The 16,582-nt window shown below is 40.0% G+C and overlaps 1 protein-coding gene across 1 annotated transcript in view; it reads right to left on the bottom strand.

The window, feature by feature from the left end:
- SLC9A7 (solute carrier family 9 member A7) overlaps nucleotides 1-16,582 on the bottom strand; it is a 193,283-nt gene that overhangs the window by 37,297 nt on the left and 139,404 nt on the right. Inside the window, exon 12 of the mRNA XM_072614549.1 lies at nucleotides 12,553-12,706. Coding sequence (XP_072470650.1) covers nucleotides 12,553-12,706 — 154 coding nt within the window. The remainder of the gene's footprint in view (nucleotides 1-12,552; nucleotides 12,707-16,582) is intronic.

The following is a 16,582-nucleotide window of genomic DNA, read 5'->3' as shown; positions in this document are numbered from 1 at the left end:
AGTAAAATTCCAGGAGACATTTAAACAACAAAACACCAACAGAATTCGGCCTGTTATTTAAAACTCTTCATAACCTGGCCCCTTCCTACCTTTCTGGCCTTTTTACACCTTCTTCTATCTGTTCTACAATCCAGGTATACTGACCTACCTGTAGTTTCTCAAAATGACACTCCCTTTTCTGTCTCTATTCCTTTAAACTGGCTGTCCTTCAGACCTGGAATGTTCTGCCCCTATCATTTCTACCTCTTCTTCAAGGTTCAGTTCAAATCTCAACTTTTGTGGGAGGTCTTTCCTAATTCCCCCAGCCGCAAAAGACTTCTTCTCCTTTAGGGTAACCGTCCTCTACTCTATACACGGGGCAACTAGGTGGTGCAGTGGATAGAGTACCAGGTCTGGAGTCAGGAAGACTCATCTTCCTAAGTTAAAATCTGGCCTGAGACACTTACTAGCTGTGTGACCCTGGACAAGTCACTTCACCCTGTTTGCCTCAGTTTCCTTATCTATAAAATGAGTTGGAAAAGGAAATGGTGAACCACTCCAGTATCTTTGCCAAGAAAACCCTAAATGGGGTCACCAAGAGTTGGACACAACTGAAAAAAGAGTTTGCCCAGGGTCATGTAGCCAGTATTCATCAGGGGCTGCATGACTTGAACCCATCTTCCTGACTCCCAAGGAGGATCTCTATCCATTGTGCCACCCTGCCTTTCACGAGATAAATATAATAGGTGTTACCCTACTTTTACAGATGAAGCAACTCATTCTGAGAGAGGATGAGTGACTTGGCTGTGGTCAGAGAGGTGGCAGGTATGGCAGGCAGGATGGAATGCAGGTGTTGTGACCCCAAGGCTAGTTTTCTATGCACTGTGCAACACTGCCTCAAGATCCATTTTCATCTCTCTTTTCATTCACAATGAAAGGTTTCATTAAATGAGCTCAGTGAGGCTACAACATGAAAGAAATATACAAAAACACATCCTAAATTGCTACGCAAATCTGAGTCACTTCCTCTCCTATAATAAGTTTCCCTGGGTTATTCAATTTTGATAATTATTTCCATTTTCCTATTACTTAAATGTACTGCTCTACCCCTGGATCTCCAAGTGGAAAGTCCTGGGCTTTTGTACCAAAGAACAAAACCAACTGATATAGGAACATTGTCCAATTCTGTGCAATATGTGGGGTTCCAATGGAACTGCCAGGAAACCACAAAATCCTGCAGTAATATGCCCCCCATTCTGTGGCAGTTAACAACAAAAAGGGATCATTCTATGGGAACGGAATGGAAGACAGTCCCTGGAAGCAGCCTATTACTTATTAGCTGTGTGAATAATCTGGGGATGTCACTTATTTTTTCTATTAGTTTCCTTATCTGTAAAATGGAAATAAAAAGACATATATATTGTGATCACATGAGGTTGTTGTGGGAAGAGTGTTTGTGTGAGCTATCATTATTACCATCAGGGAATTCAGAGTGAAATCTGGTCTTATATTTCAACTTTGCTCCTCCATCTCTGCACCCCCTGCACTCCCCCCCAAAAAACACAGAGGAGACTTCAAAATTATTTCAGGCTCAGGTTTAAGTACTTAGCTGAGGCAGAACTAAATAGCATCTATTAGAAGTCTGGTACATTCAACTACCTGTTGTTTCCCTAGGCAGATAGGTGGGGCACAGTGGATAGAGTACTGGACCTGAGTTCAAATGTGACCTCTGACACTAACTATGCTATCTTGGGCAAGTCACAACTTCTGTTTGCCTCAGTTTCCTCAAAAATGAAGATAATAGCTTCTGTGTGGATCAAGTGAGATGATATTTATAAAGTGTTTGGCACAGAGCTTGGAACATACTAGGCTCTATGTAAATGCTTAATCCCTTCCCCCTTTCATTCCACCAGAGCTTTAGTGTCTAGAATCTGAGTTTACTTTTGTTGAAAAGAAGGAGGGGGGAGGGGGAGAATTGCTTAAGAGGTTTATGATTTTAAATGATTTATTTTGCAACGATCTGGCTTTCCCCTCTCCTATCCCAAGGCTGATTCTGCTTTCCAAATGCTGTGTGGCCCTCACCTGGCCTGCTTCCCTCTGTCTGGTCCCTGGAAGCCCATGCCAGGTGGTGCATTCTAGTGGGGCGGCCAGCTGTTTTACTCCAGTAACCTGACCTGTAACTGAACCTGACACAGAACACTGATTGGCCTATCACTGTGATTTCTTTCTGGCTCTCATAGAGGAGTCCTGAATACCTTCAAGAATTCTGTTCCGGTTTGGCTTTAAAAAGCAAAGAAAATGAACAAACAAAAAAACCCAACACACTTGGAACAACTGGAGGAGCCTGTAAGACATGAAAGTTAGTTTTGCAAACCACTTGGTTTAATTTCATTCTATGTTCATGCTGAACTGCTCATAAAAGCAAACCTTTGGGAAAGGCCTCTTTATTGTTTACCTACAGAAGAAACAGACCCCAAATGGTCGGACAGCCCCCTCTGTCATGATTTCCTATCCACCTATATAAGGCTTTGGGGCTTCATTCTTAGTAATCAGAGCACAGATTAAAGAAACAAGGGGATCACTGCATCTGTTTTTGCCTAAAGATTATGCACAGGATCTGCGATATTGCAAATCCCTGGTTCTTTGTGCCTCCACTTCAACTGAATGAGCATATACACACAGGGATTTTTTAAAAATCCATTCAAAGATTTTTTTATGCTTAAATTAAGTCAGAGAGTATAATCTTTCTTTGATGTGGCTGGTATTCCTCTGCAGATAAAATAGAGAAGGCTCTTTCAATAACTCCTTCTGGACCCTCAAACATATCACATGACACACACAACAATCCATAATGTTCATAAGGAAAAACTGGAACCCTGGAGAAGGCTTCAGTGGGGGGCCTACATGATTCCGATAGGTCCAAGTATGTTTCTGAATACGCTTCTGCTGATGAAGGAAACAAAAAAATCTATGATTTTATGCTTTCTCAGTAGCATGCCAAGCAAAGGCAAAGTGACCTTAAAGCTTCCTATTCCCAGCAGTATGCAAAGTTAATGATATGTATTTTTAAACAGCCAAAATTAGGTTGAAGCATGAATATGAGCTACTAAGTCCTATCAGAGGTATATGTTAGAAAGGAACAAGTATCATATAGTCATCCAGCAGCTCTTCAAGCAGATACTAGATAACTGTTTGACCAGGATGTTGTAGATGCGCCATAGCACAGTGGTAACAATACTAGATTTGGACTGGGAAGACCTACATTTGGATCCTGATTACGCCACTTACTAGATATGTGACAGGGTTGCTGGGTAGCACGGTAGATAGAGCACTGAACCAAGAGCCAGAAAGACCCCTCTTCCTGTGTTCAAATCTGGCCTCCAACACTTAATAGCTCTGTGACCCCAGGCAAGTCACTTCATCTGGTTGTATTCAGTTTCCTCATCTGTAAAGTGGTCTGGAGAAGGAAAACCCCAAAGGGAGTCACGAAGAGCTGAACATGACTGAAACAACTAAATAATGACAACCACTATGGGATACTGGGCAAGTCTGAAACGCTTCTCAACCCAGCTTTCTGCCATATGTAAAATAGGGGTGATAACTTATCTCTTATGCTTGTTGTGTGGTATTTTATGAAACAGAATCTGGAGAGGCATTCAAGTGGATGTCAGGTGGTTATTTGATTATGTTGCTGTAGAGATAAAAATAGAACACAGCGCAAATTCCAAGAGAAACCCACCAAATTGTACGTAAGGATCCCTGAGGGTACAAATGGACTTAGTTTTAAAATGGAATGTTACTGTATTTGATTTTTTACTTATTTTGTTAAATATTTTTCTATCACATTTTAATATCATTTAGGCCACCCTCCAGAGTGCTACAGTAAGCAATGCAGACTGTGGGTTGTGTGTTAGACTGAGTCAGCGAGGGCTGGGTTTGAATCCTGTCCCAGGCATCTAGTACCTGAGTGATCTGGGGCAACTCCCTCAACCTTTCTCAGCTTCAATTTTGTCATCTGTAAGATGGCAATAGTCATAGCATCTACCTCACAGGATTGGAAGAAGGAAATATGGAAAACACTCTGTAAACTTTAGAGGGCGATATAAATATTAGCTATTATTATTACACACAGCTGAAAAGGTTTTGTGTGCCAGATGGCAACATGGCTCTACTATCCAACAAGCTGCTGAATTAAATTTCTGGTTTGCCCCCAGAAAACTGGTCAGTAGGTTCTTATTTATTTTTCTGTTCACAGTAAATCCTAAAGGTCATTTAATAAGGCACAGAAGGTCTCATGATCTATGTTGAAATGAAGTAGTACTCAAATGTTATGTTTTTTGTTATAGGAGCAGAGAGGATTCACAATTCAACAAATCTAATTCATGCCAACATTCATTAAGCACCTACTATATGCAAGGCAAATACTGTGTTGAGGATGAAGAGCTTATGATCCAGTACCAAGAAAGGTATATAAACATAAAAAAGAGCCACAGTAGAGGATGAGAATTCCAGAAGAGGTGGTTTATCATTTCCTTCCCCAGGTCATTTTACAGATGAGGAAACTGAGGCAAACAGGATTACGTGACTTGCCCAGGGTCACACAGCTACTAAGCATCTGAGGCCAGACTATAACTCAGGGACATGAGTTTTCCTGACTTCCTGTGTCATCCAGCTTCCCCCAAGGAGTTCATACCTTGCACATTAAGTGATGGAGAGTTACAGAAGATAACTTCAGTAGATCAGTAAAGTGATCAAAGCTTACACTAAGGCAGGGATTCTTAAAGAGTGGTCTGTGGATCCCTGAGGATTCTCAAACCGCTTTCAGAGATCTGTGAGGTCAAAACAATTTTTACTAATGTTTACTAATGATACTAAGGTATCTGCCTATTACAATGTTCCTGAATTTTCTAACTATACATTGGTGTGAGGCCATATTTTCTTCCTATATTTTATACCAAACAGATACTTTATATAAAGATACTTTGACCAAAAAAAATTTTCTTCATATGTTTCAACCAAAATAACATATTGCAATAAACTGAATGCAAAAGAAACATGAGAATGCAGTTGTCTTCTATTAATCTAGACAGAGATTTGTAAAAACATGGAAAACACCACTATTCTCAATATTTTTCATAAAAATATTTTAGTTATGCTAATATGCAATGGTCTTGTGATTCATTTTTGTGGGTAAAATATTTTTGAAATTTCTCAGTTTTAGTTGCTAATATAGTAAACATCAACAGACATAACCCACAAGGCAAAAGTTCTTTGTGGTCTTCGATAAGAGACCAAAAGGTTTGAGAAGTGTTGGCATAAGGGCTGACATACATAAATGACTTCTGAGGTCCCTCCCAACTCCAGGATCCTCTGATTCTGCCTCAGCAAGTCAAATGTGCTGCTTCTGGCCATTTGGTTCCTCAAGCTCTTTCTTAGAGATAACCCAGTATCCAACTGCCTCAGCCCGTTTTTTGTTCTCTCCTCAGTGGAGAGGGCACACAGCTTGAGGGTGCCCTCTTGAGAAGATTCTGTCATAAATTTACTTCAGCATCTCTAAAATAGCTTTCATTATTTTCTAAAGGAAGAACAAATGATCTCCTCCCTATAAACTGTACACATAAGCCCTACCTTAAGAAAAATGTTGGCATGGGGCAATGAAAGAAGCATTGAATTTTGAGGCAGAAGGACTGGGTTTCATTCACTCCCAATTCCAACATTTAATAATAAGTGTGACAATGGACAAGTCACTTAACCATTCTAAGGCTTGGTTTTCTCATCTGTAAAATGGAGATTGTAACACTTGTTTTGAGAGGCAGCAGGAACCTGTGGATGGAAAGCCAGACTTAGAGTTAAAAAGTCCTCCCTCAGAGACAACTAGCTATGTGATTGTGGACATTAATAATATAATAATACATAAAAGCTACATTTATATATCATTTAAATATTTATAAAGCACTTTATAAACATTATTTCATTTCATCCTCACACTCCTGGGAGGTAGGTGCTATTATTATACCCATTTCACAGAGGAAGACCTTGAGACAGATATTAAATAACTTGGCCCAAGGTCATATATTAAGTATGTGAAGTTTCATTCGAACTGAGGTCCAGCATACCATCTACTGCTAAAATAACTAGCTGTGCCATCTGACTGACAAGTGACTTAACAGCTCAGTGTCCCAGGCAACCCGCTGAGACTTTAAGTTTATATGATCATTGTTGCTCAGTTGTGTCTGACTCTTTGTGATCCCATAATGGGGGTTTTCTTGACAAAGATACTAGAGGAGCTCACCATTTCCTTCTCCAGTAGATTAAGGCAAACAGAAGTCAAGTGGCTTGCCCGAGGTCACCCAGCTAGTAAGTGTCTGAGGCTGGATTTGAACTCAGGTCTTCCTGACTCCAGGTTCAGCACTCTAACAACTAAGACATCTAGCAGCTTTCCTTAAGTTTTAGAGCAGGTACTAATCTGTATTAGCAGAAGGGTTTTCTCATTGGGAATTCCCTATACCTATGAAATCACTGGTCCTGTCTAACACACACACACACACACATTCACACACGTATATGTATATATATGTACACATACACACAAATATAGATATACTATATATAGATATACATGCTACACATACACATACATACCCATGCTTATGCTAACTGCCTTGAGTTGAGAGAAAGAGTATAGAATCTTATTAGTTTTGAGAGTTTCAGTTATCTTTGTTACCCCCAGAACTCTAACAAGTCATTTGAATGTAAGTTCTTAACCTTTTGTGAGAAGCTATTATACAACCTTAAGCTAGTCATTAATTTGAAAAAGATAAATCAATCTGCCCTCACCAACAATGTAAAGTAGGCGTGGTGAAGTGTGTGAGCTCTCTCTCTTTCTCTCTCTCTCTCCCCGTGTATGTCTCTCTCCCTATTCGAATACCCTCCACTTGGGACAGCTAGGTGGTGTAGTGGATAGAGCACCAGTGCAGGAGTCAGGAGGACCTGAGTTCAAATCTCACTCAGACACTTGACACTCACTAGCTGTGTGACCTTGGGCAAGTCACTTAACTCTAATTGCCTCATCCTGGGTCATCTCCAGTCATCCTGATGAATATCTGGTTACTGGATTCAGATGACTCTGGAGGAGAAGTGAGGCTGGTGACCTGCACAGCCCTGCCTCACTCAAAACAAAGTCAAGTGCAAGTCATGTCATCATTTCTCTTATGCCACGGTGTTCTTTGGCAACGAAGAATGAACACACACCCTCCACTTGGTGATAAGAGCTGTATTCTTCTCCAATCAAGACCAGCGCTCCAAAAAGGCCCTGAAATTAACCTCATAAAATATGTGATAACATATTAAAATGTTACCTCTTCCAGGGAAATTCTTTGTTTTAATGGGGGTTCTAGACTGTAAGATAAAAAGGACAAAGTTCTGGTGATATCCAGAGTATAGACAGTGGTGTAGGGGAAATGGCCCTTTCTCACTTCCATAAAATTATCTCTTATTTCCCCCACCCCACCCCCTGGCCAAGGAAAACGTCCTGTCCCTAATGGTGAATCTATATTGACTAATTGCAGAATATTAGAGCTGGAAGAGACCCTGCAGGTCATCCTGTCTATCTCCCTCATTTTGCTGATGAGGAAACCGAGGCCAGACAGGTATTAGGTTCCCATGAAACTTCACTCGGACTCTGTTCACCTATATAGTCTGGTCATGATTTTGGCTACAATGGAATATTTTGGACTAGACCTTCAATAGATTCTACATCCAATAAGGAAACTCCCTCTATCAGCGTGAATCAGTATCTGCTCCATAATTTTAAGAGTTGCCTATGGACACTAAAGTTAAGTGCTTTGCCCAGGGCCATGCAGCCTTAGATGGCTTTTCTTAGGATGGTTAGTCTCTAACTATCTTTCCCCTCCTGGCTTTTCAGACTTTGCTATCATGCCTCAACTGCCTCAGAGCCTAGGTCCTCTTACCCTGAAACATCTCTCAGCCATGCCAGCCCCTTCTCTCATTGGTGAGTTCCTCTCAGGGCCTCCCATTTTGAGGAGAAGGCCCAAGGTGGTCATTCTTAATTCCCTTCCTGTTTTCTGGACTTTGAAGCTGTGGTCTTGGGTGCTAGTGGTGTGACTCTGGGCAAGGCACTCACTTAGGTATCCCTCTCCCCACACCTCCCCACTTTAAGTTCCCTTTGGTGTGTCATCTTTCCCCATTACAGCCTTAAAGGCAGCGAATGTTTTTTTTTTCTTCTCATATTTGAATTCCTAGTGCCTAGCACGCAGTAGGTAGGTGCTTAATAAATGCATGCAATTGCCTTGCCTGTCCACTAAGCCACACTGCCTCTCACAGTGGAGGAAAAGGATCAAAGAAAAAATTATCTAGCTGGAATGACATGACGACAAATTACTATGCCTTTTCTACTAGTGTAGGATGGGAACTATGCTGACCGAGCAGAAAAATATCAGACTGAGGACAGAGTTCTCCCAAGGGCCAGCTACGTTCCTGGCTAGAAACAATGCTTCCTTCTTACTTCCATAAATACGGCTGAGAATGTCTGGGCTTTGCCTCCACAAGACTTCTAACAGCTCTACAGGAAGTCATTATTTGTAAGGGAAACCACTTTGAAGGCCAGCAAAAGAAAGGAAAAAAAAAAAAAGGCAAGGCCCAATTGCTATGATTCTACCATATGAGATTGCCATCTTCTGGCTCTTGAGAACATTACTCCACATGGCTCCCCTGGCTAGAAACCCTGCAGCAGAGAGCCCCATCCAACCTGGAGTGATGCAGGCAATCAATCAGCATCTTTAAAAGCATGCCTAGCAACACTAACGATTACAAAGGAGAAAAAAAGTTCAGGATCACAGATTTTTAGAGTCAAGAGAGTCACTAGAAATCAGCTACCTCATCAACCAACCTTTCAATTTATCCCCCAAGCAGCTGCCAAAGAGATTTGTTTTTAAAGTACAGGTGTGAACATGTCATTCCCCTGCCTTAATAAACGCCAGTAGCTTCTTATTTCTTCTAGGATCAAATACACACACCTCTGGTTGGCATTTAAAGCCCTTCATGATTTGGCTAGTTCAACCTTTCCAACCCAACTGTCAAGTACCCCTCTTTACTGACTCTAGAGTTCAGCCAGGATGGTTCTTCTTGGTTGCTTCTCACCTCCACACTTCAGTACAAGCTAGCCTCTCTTCCTGGAATGTACTCCCTCTTTCTCTCTCTACCCCTACTGGTGCCTTCTCTCCCCCATCATCATTATTTATTCTATGTGTATCACTGTTGTTTTCATTCAGTTGTTTCATTTGTCCAACCCCATTTGAGGTTTCCTTGGCTAATATACTAGAGTGGTTTGCCATTTCTTTCTCTAGTTCATTTTAGAGATGAGGAAACTGAGGCAAACAGGATGAACTGAATTGCCCGGAGTCATACAGCTAGTAAGTGTCTGAGGCCAGATTTGAACTCAGGAAGATGAGTCTTCCTGACTTCAGGCCTAGCTGCTCTATGTCACAAACATATACATACATACACACACACACACACACACACACACACACACACACACACACACACACACACACACATATATATTGACTCCCCTGATAAAGTATAAGATCCTTTAGGGCAAGTTCTGTTTCATTTTCATTTTTATATACTCAGCATCTAGGACAGAAGGTGCTAAATAAATGCTTGAAAAAGTAGGTTTCACACTTTTTGGACTCAGGACCTTTTTACCCCCTTAAAATTGACTGAAGACTAAAGAGTTTTTGTTTGTGTACATTATATTTATCAATATTTACCATATTAGAAATTAAGACTGATAAATTTTACATTTTAATTCATTTATAAAAGACAATAAACCCATTACATGTTAATAGATATTTTTATGGAAAATAACTTTTCCAAAATAAAAAAAAATAGTGAGATGAGTATCATTATTGTCCATATTTTTGCAAATCTCTTTGATATCTGGCTTAATTTTCTTATCTGTTTCTGCATTCAATCTGTTGTGATATGTTGTTCTGGTTGAACTCTATGAAAATCCAGCTTCACACAGATATAGTTGGAAAAAGAAGGAATACTTCAAGAGACAAATAATATCTTAATATTATTATGAAAGGGGAACTAGGTGGAGCAGTGGATAAAGTGCTGGATCTAGAGTTAGGAAGATCTAAATTCAAATCCTGCCCGAAGGACCCAGAGTCACACAAATGGTAAGTGTCTCAGGCAGGATCTGAATTTAGGTCTTCCTAACTCTAGACTTGTCCCAGTTCTTCATATTCTGTTGCATTCCACTCTTATGTTACTAGTTGAAAAATACCAATAACAATCTTGAAGAATGTAAGATGATGACTTTTACCTTTTAGCCAAATCATGTATAATGCAGTGAAAACGTGTACAGGAAAGTGTGATGTTTTTGGTAACTTTATCCATTAAATTTTGTCATTTAGAGTATGCATTTCAGCAAAACAATATCTGCCAGTAGAAATATATCTGCCAGTATTTTATCACACTTTTATTAAATATGTAAGGAAAGTCCACCTTTGGATGCCAATTTATAGTTTCTGGGACCTCCCTCTTAGTTACTGAAAACTGAAAGTAAAATTCCGGGTTTTTTCTTCCAGAAAATAACACTGATTTATTGAAAATTCTGCCCCATCAACAGAAGAGTTTTAATTTTGTGACTTCTGTCTTATTATTTGGTGGGGGAGGTAGTTTCTTTTACACATAATACCTCACACTCTTGCTCTAGAGATCAAGAAAAAAAAATTTTAATTTGTTACCTATTAAGTAGAGAAGTGGTAAAGGAAATGGTAAACCATTCTAGTATCTTTACAAAACAAACAGATCTCAAATGGGGTCACACAAAGAGTTGGACATGACTAAAAACAACTAAATGACAATTATTATGAAAGTAGTTCTAAGTTTAAAGGAGAAAATAAAACTAAGGTTGACTCAACTTAGGTCTACTCAACTGAGGAAATACTAGATGTAAAGTAGGTCAAAAGAAACACTGACTATCAATAAGAAATCCTTTCCTACCCAAAACACACCTACAAAGCAGAAGGCACCAGCCACAGCACGAGATTATACTATATCATACACACACACGTGCACGCACACCCATGTCAGTTTGGAAAGGAATAATAATCACAACTCACATTTATATAGCTTTTAAAATCTGCAAATAATAGGAAGTTACTTGGGAAATTCCCCACCCCTTTCAAACCACACCATATAGCAGCTCTCTATTCTGCTTCTTTATAAGGCAAGTGTTAAAGAGAACGCTCAAAGCTTTGCTTCTACACATAACGTAAGAGAAGCTAAAGTTAGTTTAAAAATCAAATAAAAAAGAAGTTCTAAGTGAAAGACCATTTGATACTCTTAGTACTAACTTTTCTTTTCCTGGACCACAGAGATCATGTATTCTTATCACAAAAAAGATCTTTCTTCTTTCTCTCCCTTTACATTTTGCCCTAGCTTTAATCACCGAATAGGTGTTAACTCAGTCAAACTGTTAAAACCTTAGCTTGAAAAGGTCAACATCTCTCACTGCATCCAGGGCCATCTCCAGTCATCCTAATCCATATCTTGCCATTGTACCCAGATGTCTCCAGAGGACAAAGTGAGGCTGGTGCCTTTGCACAGTTCTCCCTCACTTAAATCCAATTCACTTGCATGTCATGGCATCATCTCCTTAATGAAGGGCCAACCACCACCAAAACAACAAAATTTGCAAAGCACTTTACATCAATGAGCTCATTCAGGATTATTATCCTTACTTTACAAATAAGGAAACTGAGATTTAGAAAGGGTAACATGTGCACAGACATAAAACTGGTTAAGTAGTGGAACTGGGCTTCAAAACCGTGTCCTTCTGCTTTTAAGGACAACATATTATCCACTACAACATGCTGCCTCTCGTAACAGTAATAGTATACACAAGAGAGATATGGCCTACCATATGCTGTCACCCACTTTTCTATAAACCGCAGGTTGGTTTTTTTTCCGACCTGCTGACAAATTGATGACTATGCCAAAGGTTCCTCATTAAGTAAACTTCCTTCACATCTCTGATAAAGTCTTACCTTCTGTAAGAAGCCTTTCCCAGTCCCCTTCATCCAATTGCCTCTCCTCTGCCGATAATCTCGTTTCTCCTGCCTTGATCTTGTTTGTACGTAGTTGTTTGGATGTTGTCTCTTTCATTAAATGGTTTACCTCTTGAGAACAGAAGTTCTCTTTTCTCTTTCTTGGCATCTCTAACATTTAGCCCAGTGCCTGGCACCAAGCGGGTGCTGAATAAACGATAACTGACTGATTGAAACTTGAACCTGAGCTGTGTCCACTTTGTTATTCTCCCATGCTTGAGAAATTCAGATTTATTAATAATTGGACAGATTCCTAATACCATTTTAGCAGGCTTAAAAGGATGGAACACTTATCTTTAAGACAGTTCAAAACACTCTACAGCCTTGTTACGCTTCTTAAAAGAAAAAGTCACACAACGTTAAAAAAAATGATCTTAGGACATGCTTTTCCTAGTCAAAGAACCAACTCTCCCTTTCCCGGTGGACTGACCTTATGTTTAGCCATGACAACATGGGGGTTGTGCCTCCACCGATGATCCAAACCGTGAAGAAAACGATCAGGAGAGTGGTGGAGAACATCATCTGGTGGGAGTAGGTTGCAGTGTCCCGAATGGCGAGGGCGAAAGCCATCGCTCCCCGAAGGCCTGCAGAGACCCACAAAAGCCATGATATGCAACGCAATGGTGACAACGTATTTTCCATAGAGTCAAAGTTGATTCAAGTAGCAAAAAATCATTCAAATACCATCCAATTCTATCTAAGGAGCTGAGAGGTTTATTAATCAGATTCAGAACTTCACATTCAGAACTGCCTTTTATATATTGATCAAATAGAATGACAGCAAAAAAGCATCATGCCATCTTTCCACGGGCACAATTCAAGCATCTCTACTACGTTCATCTTTTTTTTCTTTAAGAAAATGAATCTTAAAACTGATGGAAGTGATTGTTGAAAATTGAAAACAAATAAATAAATAAATTTGGAGAAAAAAAAAAAGAAAATGAAAAGAAATAACTGGAACCCTGTGGACAGGGAGCTCAAACTCTTGCTGAAGATTAGGGCAGCTGTTGGGAGCCTGAAAAATGCTCTGTAATGAGTATAACAGATAAAAATATTAGAATAGTAACTCACATTTCAAAGTAGTTCAGAATTTCACTAACAAACTGAGAAAACAGAGAAAAGGTAACATAGAACAAATTCTAAATGGGCATGTCTTAAAAATAAATATCCAAAATGTCAGTCCATGCCCTCTTTTTCTCTTGAATTCAATCCCCCGTTACCCTAGCAATCAGGTAATTTATTTATTATTTATTAAGAATCAATGAATAATTTTGCTGTTGTTTAGCCTTTCTAGTCGTGTCTGACTGTTTGTGACCCCGTTTTTGGAGGAGGGAGGTTTCTTGGCAAAGATACTGGAGTGGTTTGTTATTTCCTTCTCCAGATCATTTTACCGATGAGAAAACTGAGGCAAACAGGATTAAGTGACTTGCCCAGAGTCACACAGCTAGAAAGTCTCTGAAGCCAGATCTGAACTCCAGAAGATCAATCTTCTTGCCTCCAGGGTTGGCACTCTATCTACTTCATCATCACCACTATCACTGAGGGGTAGGGGTAGGTGCTGAAATAGTGACATACGGCTCCTACCTGAATGAATTAGACCCAAGCTTTCTTTCAGCCAAGGGAAAAACAGAGTTTATTTCAAATCCATCCTATTGCCCAGACTCTTGAGAAATTTCAGCATTAGTGAAGGGAGCAGAACCAGGAGAACTTCGTACATAGCAACAACCACAGTGTGCAAGGAATTTTTCTGGTAAACTTAGTCTTTCACAGCAACACAAGGACCCAAAAAATTCCTAATGAACTTGAGACAAAATGCCTTCCACATCCAAGAGAAAGAACTATGAAATAGGATTGCAGAATGAAGCAGACCATTTTCTCCTGTGTTGTGTTTTGTTTTGTTTTTATGGTTTCTCCCATTCATTTTAATTCTTCTATGCAATATGACTAAGGTGAAAATGTATTTAATAAGAATGTATGTGTAGAACCTATATAAGACTGCACACCATCTCGAGGAGGGAAAGGAGAGGGAGGGGAGAAGAAGGGAAAGGGAGGAGGAAAAAATCTAAGATATATGGAAGTGATTGTAGAAAACTGAAAACTAATTAATTAATTAAAAAAATAAGAGAACTCAGCAATGGCTAGGCTCTTAAGGAATCTGAGCATTTGTGAGGCTTGTATTATTGACAGGCAGGCCAGACTGGACATTATATACAGAAAGACTGTGGGAGGGATCTAAGGTTGGCTAAGTAGTCTGGGTAATTGGTGAAGGAATCCAGGGAGGTCTTGATAGAAGTGACCTGTAGCTGAGGTGACTAGAGGTTGGACTCCAGGATCCTAGTTAACTTGGGGTTTACTGGGTAGATCTCTTTCTCAAAGACCAAGCTTTAAACCCGTTTCACTGGGGAGCTCATAGATTGGACAACAACAGGTCTCTGCCCAAGTGCCACTTAATGGTTATTTTTGAGGCCCTCCTGGCTCAGTTAATGTAAATAGTAACTATTTCTCTTTGGGAGAGCAACCCTGAGGGTCTTCCCCTCCCAGTTTGAGGTTTTGTTTTGTTTTTTTTTTTAAATTAAAGGGGCCATCTCTTGACTCACTTCTTAGAGTTCACTGAATGGGCATTTTCTCACTCAAAGTGAGAACCTGAAAAGACCTTAGATTAAAAGGTTGTCTGTTGCATCCTGGGCCATCTCCAGGCATCCTGATGAATTTCTGGCCACTGCAGCCAGATGGCTCAGGAGAAGAAAGTGAGGTTGGTGAGTCTGCACACCCTCCCTCACTCAAATCAAAGTCAACTGCAAGCCATGTCATCATCTCCCAGGTGTCATGGACCTCTTTGAGAATCAAGGAGAAACACATGTATGTGTCTGGAAGCAAAATTTGAACTCAGGACTTCCTGACTTCAAATTCAGTGTTCTATCCATTACATCAGGTAGTTGTCTTTACCATTGGTAAGGGGTTACTTGCAAGTTTGTAGTGCATGTGCCACAGCCCTCCTTCCCCCCATTCCTAGAATGATCTTTATTACCTTTTCCTCTTGGGACCCTACTCTGCTCCCCCATCCCTTCAAGTCTCAGATCAAATATGCTCTTTCTTTCAAGAGGTAAACTAGAGGTAAAATTAACTGGAATATAGATTTCCCAAATACTTTTCTTTTGTACTGGGCAAATTCTCTTTTTATTTTATTTTTTAAAATTTATTTATTTGACATTCATTTTAACAAAATTTTGGGTTCCAAATTTTCTCCCCTTTTGTCCCCTCCCCCCCCAAACACCGAGCATTCTAATTGCCCCTATCACCAATATGCTCTCTCTTCTATCATCCCTCTCTGCCCTTGTCTCCATCTTCTCTTTTGTCCTGTAGGGCCAGATAACTTTCTATACCCCTTTACCTGTATTTCTTATTTCCTAGTGGCAAGAACATTACTCGACAGTTGTTCCTAACACTTTGAGTTCCACCTTCTTTACCTCCCTCCCTCTCCACCCCTTCCCTTTGGAAGGCAAGCAATTCAATATAGGCCAAATCTGTGTAGTTTTGCAAATGACTTCCATAATAGTTGTGTTGTATAAGACTGACTATATTTCCCTCCATCCTATCCTGTCCCCCATTGCTTCTATTCTCTTTTGATCCTGTCCCTCCCCATGAGTGTCGACCTCAAATTGCTCCCTCTTCCCCATGCCCTCCCTTCCATCATCCCCCCCCTCCCGCTTATCCCCTTATCCCCCACTTTCCTGTATTGTAAGATAGGTTTTCATACCAAAATCAGTGTGCATTTTATTCTTTCCTTTAGTGGGACGTGATGAGAGTAAACTTCATGCTTTTCTCTCACCTCCCCTCTTTTTCTCTCCACTAATAAGTCTTTTGCTTGCCTCTTTTATGAGAGATAATTTGCCCCATTCCATTTCTCCCTTTCTCCTCCCAATATATTTCTCTCTCACTGCTTGATTTCATTTTTTTTAAGATATGATCCCATCCTCTTCAATTCACTCTGTGCACTCTGTCTCTATGTGTGTGTGTGTGTGTGCATGTGTGCGTGTGTAATCCCACCCAGTACCCAGATACTGAAAAGTTTCAAGAGTTACAAATATTGTCTTTCCATGTAGGAATGTAAACAGTTCAACTTTAGTAAGTCCCTTATGACTTCTCTTTGCTGTTCACCTTTTCATGCTTCTCTTCATTCTTGTGTTTGAAAGTCAGATTTTCTTTTCAGCTCTAGTATTTTCATCAAGAATGCTTGAAAGTCCTCTATTTCATTGAAAGACCATTTTTTCCCCTGAAGTACTATACTCAGTTTTGCTGGGTAGGTGATTCTTGGTTTTAGTCCTAGTTCCTTTGACTTCTGGAATATCCTATTCCATGCCCTTCAATCCCTTAATGTAAAAGCTGCTAGATCTTGTGTTATCCTGATTGTATTTCTATAATACTTGAATTGTTTCTTTCTAGCTGCTTGCAATATTTTC

The sequence above is a fragment of the Notamacropus eugenii genome, chromosome 5 (genome assembly GCF_028372415.1).
Source record: "Notamacropus eugenii isolate mMacEug1 chromosome 5, mMacEug1.pri_v2, whole genome shotgun sequence".
Classification (NCBI taxonomy): domain Eukaryota; kingdom Metazoa; phylum Chordata; class Mammalia; order Diprotodontia; family Macropodidae; genus Notamacropus; species Notamacropus eugenii.
The sequence above is the reverse complement of the archived record's forward strand: the minus strand, read 5'-3'. Positions and strand labels throughout refer to the sequence as shown.